The following is a 10,102-nucleotide window of genomic DNA, read 5'->3' on the forward strand; positions in this document are numbered from 1 at the left end:
GACCTTCGTATTGTGAGGCAGACGCACTAACCCCTCTGCCACCGTGAAGCCTTCATCATTTATTCTCTACAAAAAACCTTCCGTAAAAGGAAAAAAAAATGTAAGACGGAATGACAGTCAGAAATACAATTTATTTAAGTGTGTATCAAACTGGTAGCCCTTCGCATTAATCAGAACCCAAGAATAGCTCTTGGTTTCAAAAAGGTTGCTGACCCCTGCTGTAACCACTAAGCCACTGAGCAGGTTTCACTTTGTCTCCATGATTTCACCCACCTTAGAATCTGTCTTTTCACGCAGCACCACGTCTGCACTCTGTGCGAGCGTGCCTTTCACGGCCACAGGTTTTACGAGCGAGACGGTCACGCTTATTGCGAGACCCACTTCGACATGGTGAGGGAAACACGGCAACTGTGGAGCCCGCGCCCGGCCTCTGATAGTAGTCCCGCTTACTAATCATCAGCAATGTGTTGGGTTTGAAAAATGCTGTTTTTAATCCCTGCTTTAGCTTTTGGAAGTGAGACTGGCAGACAGTCTTGATGTGCAACTAACTGTGTGTGTGTGTGTGTGTGTGTGTGTGTGTGTGTGTGTGTGTGTGTGTGTGTGTGTGTGTGTGTGTGTGTGTGTGTGCGTGTGTGTGTGTGTGCGCTTGGCCGTCGGTGTGTTGCAGCATTTTGTGTGTGCAAAGTGTGAGAAACCCTTCCTGGGACATCGTCACTACGAGCGCAAGGGCCTGGCGTACTGTGAGACCCACTACAACCAGGTAGTACCCGACCTCAGACTTTCTGTTGTAGGCACCGGATGTTGCCACTAGGGGGAGGTGTCAAAGTCCTTTTCACTGAGGGCCACAGTCGCAGTTGTGTTTGGCCCCACAGAGCCGCTTCTAACAGTGAATACTATTATTACGCCATTTTTTTAATGCATTTTATTAATACATTTTAAAACAACTAAAATGTAAAAAACAATATGCTAAGTTGCAATAATTCCACTTCAAAGTGTAGGCAAGGCGAGGCAACTTTATTTATGTAGCACATTTACAGCAATTTTTAAATTGAACCAAAAGTGCTTTACAGGTTAAAAAGCATACAGCAAAAAAACAAACATAAACAATGAATGAGCTGAACAAGATAGTGCAAAAGCAATACGGTAAAAGGGGTCGAATAAAAAGTAAAAAATTGCAAAATAATAATAGTAAAAGTGCGACAAATTGGAAAAAAAATAAAATGTAAAAAAAAATATGCTAAGGTGCAATAATTTCATCTGAAAATGTAGTGTATTTTACTGTAAATGGAAAAAAAACAGTACTGCTGTTTTTATGGTTTTAAACAAAAGCAGCTCAGTTGCCAGAATTTTACTGTAAAATTTACATTAGTTTTTTTTAAAACAAAAATGTTAAAAAAATATATATGATAAGGTGCAATCATTTCACCTCAAAATGTGTATTTTAATGTAAATGGAAAAAAAGTACTGCTATTTTTATGGTTAAAAAAGCAGCACAGTTTCCAGAATTTTACCGTAAAAAGTACATTAGTTTTTTTTAAACTAAAATGTTGAAAAAAATAAGCTAAGTTGCAATAATTTCACCTCAAAATGTAGTGTATTTTAATGCTGTTTTTTGTGGTCAAAACAAAAGCAGCTCAGTTGCAAGAATTTTACTGTAAAATTTACATTAGTTTTTTTTTTAAAACAAAAATGTTAAAAAAATATATATGATAAGGTGCAATCATTTCACCTGAAAATGTAGTGTATTTTACTGTAAATGGAAAAACAGTACTGCTATGTTTATGGTTAAAAAAGCAGCACAGTTACCAGAATTTTACTGTAAAAAGTACATTAGTTTTTTTTAAACTAAAATGTTGAAAAAAATAAGCTAAGTTATTTACATTAGTTTTTTTAAACAAAAATGTAAAAAAATATATATGCTAAGTTGGAATAATTGCACCTGAAAATGTAGTGTATTTTACTGTAAATGGAAAAAAACAGTACTGCTGTTTTTATGGTTTTAAAAAAAGCAGCTCAGTTGCCAGAATTTTACTGTAAAATTTACATTAGTTTTTTTTTTTTAAACAAAAATGTTAAAAAAATATATATGATAAGGTGCAATCATTTCACCTCAAAATGTAGTGTATTTTAATGTAAATGGAAACACAGTACTGCTATTTTTATGGTTAAAAAAGCAGCACAGTTAGCAGAATTTTACTGTAAAATGTACATTTGTTTTTCCTAAACAAAAATGCTAAGTTGCAATAATTTCACCTGAAAATGTAGTGTATTTTACTGCTGTTTTTTGTAGTTAAAACAAAAGCAGCTCAGTTGCCAGAATTTTACAGTAAAATTTACATTAGTTTTTTTAAATAAAAATATAAAAAAATATATATGATAAGTTGCAATAATTTCACCTGAAAATGTAGTGTATTTTACTGTAAATGGAAAAACAGTACTGCTGTTTTCATGGCTTAAAAAAAAGCAACTCAGTTAACAGAATTTTACTGTAAAAAGTACATTAGTTTTTTTTTTAACAAAAATGTTAAAAAATATATGCTAAGTTGCAATAATTTCACCTCAAAATGTAGTGTATTTTACTGTAAATGGAAAAACAGTACTGCTATTTTTATGGTTAAAAAAGCAGCACAATTACCAGAATTTTACAGTAAAATGTACATTTGTTTTTCCTAAACAAAAATGTTTGAAAAAAAATGCTAAGTTGCAATAATTTCACCTCAAAATGTAGTGTATTTTACTGCTGTTTTTGTGGTTAAAACAAAAGCAGCTCAGTTGCAAGAATTTTACAGTAAAATTTACATTTGTTATTTCAAACAAAAATGTAAAAAAAAATGTATGATAAGTTGCAATAATATCACCTGAAAATGTAGTGTATTTTACTGTAAATGGAAAAACAGTACTGCTGTTTTTATGGCTGAAAAAAAGCAGCTCAGTTGCCAGAATTTTAATGTAAAAAGTACATTATTTTTTTTAAACGAAAATGTTAAAAAAAAAATGCTAAGTTGCAATAATTTCACCTGAAAATGTAGTGTATTTTACTGTAAATGGGAAAAAACAGTACTGCTGTTTTTATGGTTTTAAAAAAAGCAGCTCAGTTGCCAGAATTTTACTGTAAAATTTACATTAGTTTTTTTTAAACAAAAATGTTAAAAAAATGTATATGATAAGTTGCAATAATTTCACCTCAAAATGTAGTGTATTTTACTGCTGTTTTTTGTAGTTAAAACAAAAGCAGCTCAGTTGCCAGAATTTTACAGTAAAATTTACTTTAGTTTTTTTAAACAAAAATGTAAAAAAATATATATGATAAGTTGCAATAATTGCACCTGAAAATGTAGTGTATTTTACTGTAAATGGAAAACAGTACTGCTGTTTTTATGGCTTAAAAAAAAAGCAGCTCAGTTGCCAGAATTTTACTGTAAAAAGTACTTTTTTTTTTTTTTTAAATTAAAAAAAAAAAAAAAATGCTAAGTTGCAATAATTTCACCTCAAAATGTAGTGTATTTTACTGTAAATGGAAAACAGAACTGCTTTTTTTATGGTTAAAAAAAGGAGCTCAGTTGCCAGAATTTTACTGTAAAATTGACATTAGTTTTTTTAAACAAAAATGTAAAAAAAAATGTATGATAAGTTGCAATAATTTCACCTGAAAATGTAGAGTATTTTACTGTAAATGGAAAAACAGTACTGCTGTTTTTATGGCTTTAAAAAAAAGCAGCTCAGTTGCCAGAATTTTACTGTAAAAAGTACATTAGTTTTTTTTTAACAAAAATGTTAAAAAAAATATGCTAAATTGCAATAATTTCACCTCAAAATGTAGTGTATTTTACTGTAAATGGAAAAACAGTACTGCTATTTTTATGGTTAAAAAAGCAGCACAGTTAGCAGAATTTTACTGTAAAATGTACATTTGTTTTTCCTAAACAAAAATGTTTAAAAAAAATGCTAAGTTGCAATAATTTCACCTCAAAATGTTGTGTATTTTACTGCTGTTTTTGTGGTTAAAACAAAAGCAGCTCAGTTGTCAGAATTTTACATTAAAATTTACATTAGTTTTTTCAAACAAAAATGTAAAAAAATATATATGATAAGTTGCAATAATTTCACCTGAAAATGTAGTGTATTTTACTGTATATGGAAAAACAGTACTGCTATGTTTATGGTTAAAAAAGCAGCACAGTTACCAGAATTTTACTGTAAAAAGTACATTAGTTTTTTTTAAACAAAAATGTTTAAAAATATATGCTAAGTTGCAATAATTTCACCTCAAAATGTAGTGTATTTTACTGCTGTTTTTTGTGGTAAAAACAAATACAGCTCAGTTGTCAGAATTTTACTGTAAAATTTACATTAGTTTTTTTTAAACAAAAATGTAAAAAAAAATATATGATAAGTTGCAACAATTTCACCTGAAAATGTAGAGTATTTTACTGTAAATGGAAAACAGTACTGCTGTTTTTATGGCTTTAAAAAAGCAGCTCAGTTGCCAGAATTTTACTGTAAAAAGTACATTAGGTTTTTTTTTAACAAAAATGTTAAAAAATATATGCTAAGTTGCAATAATTTCACCTGAAAATGTAGTGTATTTTACTGTAAATGCAAAACAGTACTGCTGTATTTGTGGTTAAAAAAAGCAGCTCAGTTGCCAGAATTTACTGTAAAATGTACATTTGTTTTTCCTAAACAAAAATGTTTGAAAAAAATGCTAAGTTGCAATAATTTCACCTCAAAATGCCGTGTATTTTACTGCTGTTTTTTGTGGTTAAAACAAATACAGCTCAGTTGTCAGAATTTTACTGTAAAATTTACATTAGTTTTTTTTAAACAAAAATGTAAAAAAAAATATATGATAAGTTGCAATAATTTCACCTGAAAATGTAGTGTATTTTACTGTAAATGGAAAAACAGTACTGCTGTTTTTATGGCTTAAAAAAAAGCAGCCCAGTTGCCAGAATTTTAATGTAAAAAGTACTTTTTTTTTTTTAAACAGAAATGTTAAAAAAATATATGCTAAGTTGCAATAATTTCACCTCAAAATGTAGTGTATTTTACTGTAAATGGAAAACAGTACTGCTGTGTTTATGGTTAAAAAAAGGAGCTCAGTTGCCAGACTTTTACTGTAAAACGTACATTTGTTTATTTTAAACAAAAATGTTTAAATATATATATATATATGATAATGTGCAATCATTTCACCTCAAAATGTAGTGTATTTTACTGTAAATGGAAAAACAATACTGCTGTTTTTATGGTTTAAAAAGAGCAGCTCAGTTGCCAGAATTTTACTGTAAAATGTAAATTTCTTTTTTTCCTATAAATTAAAAAAAAATGCAATTTTACAGTAAAATTTTGGCACCTGAGTTGCCAGTTTTTTTTTACAGCAACTGTAAGTTTTTCGCTCTATTACTTTAAATGCCAAAATGGCACCACAGTTTATTACAGTAAAAAAAGTACTATTTTTTTTCATTTAGAGAAAAATGCTGTAAAAACAACAGTACATTTCCCAATTTCACCATGAAACCTATTGCTGCTTTTGCATCGCACAATTTGATGGATAACTTGCTTTGAAATCATTATTATTATTATTTATTTATATTTAAAAAAAAATGGTTTGATTGTTTGATCATATAATTTTGCATAATTAGACAATATTTAGGTTAACATCAATTGAGATAACATGGAGTACATGTTGTCTCCTAAAATAGAAAGAAAGAATACATTTAGTAAGAAAAGTTACAGCACTTTATTCATATATATTATTTACTAATAAAATGAAGTAGCGGGCCACATCTGGCCCCCAGGCCTTGAGTTAGACAATTTTTATATTAAAATGATTGTTTTTAATATCAATATCAATATATATATATATATATATATATATATATATATATATATATATATATATATATATATATTGTTAATTTTGTATTAATTTTTGTATAGATTTACGAAACAAAGAAAATCCTCACTTACTTGCAGAATTTCGATATATTTTTCTGTTTGTGCTGGTTTGCATGGATCTGATCACATTGCTGCAGTTTAATAAAACATGATAAAATCCCGCTCGCGTTGTTTTTGTTGTTTTGTCTAATATTAATAATATACAGTATGTTGTTGTTGTCTTGACTAATATTAATAATATACAGTATGTTGTTGTTGTCTTGGTCAGTGCTAACTGTCTTTGTTCTTTTTAGCTCTTTGGAGATGTTTGCTATCACTGCAACCGTGTGATCGAAGGAGATGGTAAGTTTGTCTCTGCATGTCATACTAGATGATAAATATACTGCAGTAATTCATAAATATACTGCAGTAATTCAAGATGATAAATAAACGGCAGTAATTAAAGATGATGAATATACTGCAGTAATTCATAAATATACTATAGTAATGCAAGATGATAAATAAACCGCAGTAATTAAAGATGATAAATATACTGCAGTAATTGATAAATATACTGCAGGAATACGGGATGCTAAATATAATACATAATGGTACTGCAGTATTACAAGGTGAAAAATATACTGCAGTAATTCAAGATAATAAATATACAGTAGTAATTCATAAATATACCTCAGTAATACAAGATGATAAATATACTGCAGTAATTGATAAATATACTGCAGTAATTGATAAATATACTGCAGTAATTGATAAATGTACTGCAGTTATACAAGGTGATGAATATACTGTAGTGATTGATAAATATACTGCAGTAATTCATTAATATACTGCAGAAATTGATAAATGCACTGCAGTAATACAAGGTGCTGAATATACTGCAGTAATTCATTAATATACTGCAGTAGTTGATAAATACACTGCAGTAGTTGATAATTGTATTGCAGTAAATGATACATATATTGCAGTAATTGATGAATATATTGCAGTAATTGACACATGTACTGCAGTAATAGACAATTATACTGCAGTAGTTGATAAATACACTGCAGTGATTGATTAATGTACTGCAGTAATGCAAAGTGATGAATATACTGCAGTAGTTGATAAATACACTGCAGTGATTGAGAGATGTAGTGCAGTAATGCAAAGTGATGAATATACTGCAGTAATTTATAAATACACTGCAGTAATTGAGAGATGTAGTGCAGTAGTAGAGAGATGTAGTGCAGTAATAGAGAGATGTAGTGCAGTAATTGAGAGATGTAGTGCAGTAATAGAGAGATGTAGTGCAGTAATTGAGAGATGTAGTGCAGTAATTGAGATGTAGTGCAGTAATTGAGAGATGTAGTGCAGTAATTGAGAGATGTAGTGCAGTACTAGAGAGATGTAGTGCAGTAATTGAGAGATGTAGTGCAGTACTAGAGAGATGTAGTGCAGTAATAGAGAGATGTAGTGCAGTAATTGAGAGATGTAGTGCAGTAATAGAGAGATGTAGTGCAGTAATTGAGAGATGTAGTACAGTAATAGAGAGATGTAGTGCAGTACTAGAGAGATGTAGTGCAGTAATAGAGAGATGTAGTGCAGTAATAGAGAGATGTAGTGCAGTAATTGAGATGTAGTGCAGTAATTGAGAGATGTAGTGCAGTACTAGAGAGATGTAGTGCAGTAATAGAGAGATGTAGTGCAGTAATTGAGAGATGTAGTGCAGTAATAGAGAGATGTAGTGCAGTAATTGAGAGATGTAGTGCAATAATAGAGAGATGTAGTGCAGTAATAGAGAGATGTAGTGCAGTAATAGAGAGATGTAGTGCAGTAATTGAGAGATGTAGTGCAGTAATTGAGAGATGTAGTGCAGTAATAGAGAGATGTAGTGCAGTAATAGAGAGATGTAGTGCAGTAATAGAGAGATGTAGTGCAGTAATAGAGAGATGTAGTGCAGTAATTGAGAGATGTAGTGCAGTAATTGAGAGATGTAGTGCAGTAATTGAGAGATGTAGTGCAGTAATAGAGAGATGTAGTGCAGTAATTGAGAGATGTAGTGCAGTAATAGAGAGATGTAGTGCAGTAATTGAGAGATGTAGTGCAGTAATTGAGAGATGTAGTGCAGTAATTGAGAGATGTAGTGCAGTAATTGAGAGATGTAGTGCAGTAATAGAGAGATGTAGTGCAGTAATAGAGAGATGTAGTGCAGTAATAGAGAGATGTAGTGCAGTAATAGAGAGATGTAGTGCAGTAATTGAGAGATGTAGTGCAGTAATTGAGAGATGTAGTGCAGTAATAGAGAGATGTAGTGCAGTAATTGAGATATGTAGTGCAGTAATTGAGAGATGTAGTGCAGTAATAGAGAGATGTAGTGCAGTAATTGAGAGATGTAGTGCAGTAATTGAGAGATGTAGTGCAGTAATAGAGAGATGTAGTGCAGTAATTGAGAGATGTAGTGCAGTAATTGAGAGATGCAGTGCAGTAATTGAGAGATGTAGTGCAGTAATTGATACATGTACTGCAGTAATTGAGAGATGTAGTGCAGTAATTGAGAGATGTAGTGCAGTAATTGAGATGTAGTGCAGTAATTGAGAGATGTAGTGCAGTACTAGAGAGATATAGTGCAGTAATAGAGAGATGTAGTGCAGTAATTGAGAGATGTAGTGCAGTACTAGAGAGATGTAGTGCAGTAATAGAGAGATGTAGTGCAGTAATTGAGAGATGTAGTGCAGTAATTGAGAGATGTAGTGCAGTAATAGAGAGATGTAGTGCAGTAATAGAGAGATGTAGTGCAGTAATTGAGAGATGTAGTGCAGTAATAGAGAGATGTAGTGCAGTAATTGAGAGATGTAGTGCAGTAATAGAGAGATGTAGTGCAGTAATTGAGAGATGTAGTGCAGTAATTGAGAGATGTAGTGCAGTAATTGAGAGATGTAGTGCAGTAATAGAGAGATGTAGTGCAGTAATTGAGAGATGTAGTGCAGTACTAGAGAGATGTAGTGCAGTAATAGAGAGATGTAGTGCAGTAATTGAGAGATTTAGTGCAGTAATTGAGAGATGTAGTGCAGTAATTGAGAGATGTAGTGCAGTAATAGAGAGATGTAGTGCAGTAATTGAGAGATGTAGTGCAGTAATAGAGAGATGTAGTGCAGTAATAGAGAGATGTAGTGCAGTAATAGAGAGATGTAGTGCAGTAATTGAGAGATGTAGTTTAGTAATAGAGAGATGTAGTGCAGTAATAGAGAGATGTAGTGCAGTAATAGAGAGATGTAGTGCAGTAATTGAGAGATGTAGTGCAGTAATTGATACATGTACTGCAGTAATTGACAGATGTAGTGCAGTAATTGAGAGATGTAGTGCAGTAATTGAGATGTAGTGCAGTAATTGAGAGATGTAGTGCAGTACTAGAGAGATGTAGTGCAGTAATAGAGAGATGTAGTGCAGTAATTGAGAGATATAGTGCAGTAATTGAGAGATGTAGTGCAGTAATTGAGAGATGTAGTGCAGTAATTGAGAGATGTAGTGCAGTAATTGAGAGATGTAGTGCAGTACTAGAGAGATGTAGTGCAGTAATTGAGAGATGTAGTGCAGTACTAGAGAGATGTAGTGCAGTAATAGAGAGATGTAGTGCAGTAATTGAGAGATGTAGTGCAGTAATTGATACATGTACTGCAGTAATTGACAGATGTAGTGCAGTAATTGAGAGATGTAGGGCAGTAATTGAGATGTAGTGCAGTAATTGAGAGATGTAGTGCAGTACTAGAGAGATGTAGTGCAGTAATAGAGAGATGTAGTGCAGTAATTGAGAGATATAGTGCAGTAATTGAGAGATGTAGTGCAGTAATTGAGAGATGTAGTGCAGTACTAGAGAGATGTAGTGCAGTAATTGAGAGATGTAGTGCAGTAATTGAGAGATATAGTGCAGTAATTGAGAGATGTAGTGCAGTAATTGAGAGATGTAGTGCAGTACTAGAGAGATGTAGTGCAGTAATTGAGAGATGTAGTGCAGTAATTGAGAGATATAGTGCAGTAGAAGAGAGATGTAGTGCAGTAATAAGAGGTGCTAACATGATGTGTTGTATTGCAGTGGTGTCGGCCCTCAACAAGGCTTGGTGTGTCAACTGTTTCTCTTGCTCCACCTGCAACACCAAGCTCACACTCAAGTAAGTCACATGACTACACCCAAGTAAGTCACATGACTACACCCAAGTAAGTCACA

At 31.9% G+C, this 10,102-nt stretch overlaps 1 protein-coding gene across 9 annotated transcripts in view; it reads left to right on the forward strand.

Annotated features, from left to right (window-relative positions):
* Positions 1-10,102, forward strand: part of LOC133564151 (LIM and senescent cell antigen-like-containing domain protein 1) — a 73,061-nt gene that overhangs the window by 53,205 nt on the left and 9,754 nt on the right. For 8 of the 9 annotated variants that reach the window (XM_061918284.1, XM_061918287.1, XM_061918285.1 and 5 more), the window contains exons 7-9: positions 668-760; positions 6,195-6,243; positions 9,971-10,046. In XM_061918284.1, the coding sequence (XP_061774268.1) occupies positions 668-760; positions 6,195-6,243; positions 9,971-10,046 (218 nt within the window). Of the gene's footprint in view, positions 1-297; positions 391-667; positions 761-6,194; positions 6,244-9,970; positions 10,047-10,102 lie in introns of all 9 variants that reach the window. The other variant, XM_061918286.1, reaches the window with a different exon arrangement.

The sequence above is a fragment of the Nerophis ophidion genome, linkage group LG13, assembly GCF_033978795.1.
Source record: "Nerophis ophidion isolate RoL-2023_Sa linkage group LG13, RoL_Noph_v1.0, whole genome shotgun sequence".
Classification (NCBI taxonomy): domain Eukaryota; kingdom Metazoa; phylum Chordata; class Actinopteri; order Syngnathiformes; family Syngnathidae; genus Nerophis; species Nerophis ophidion.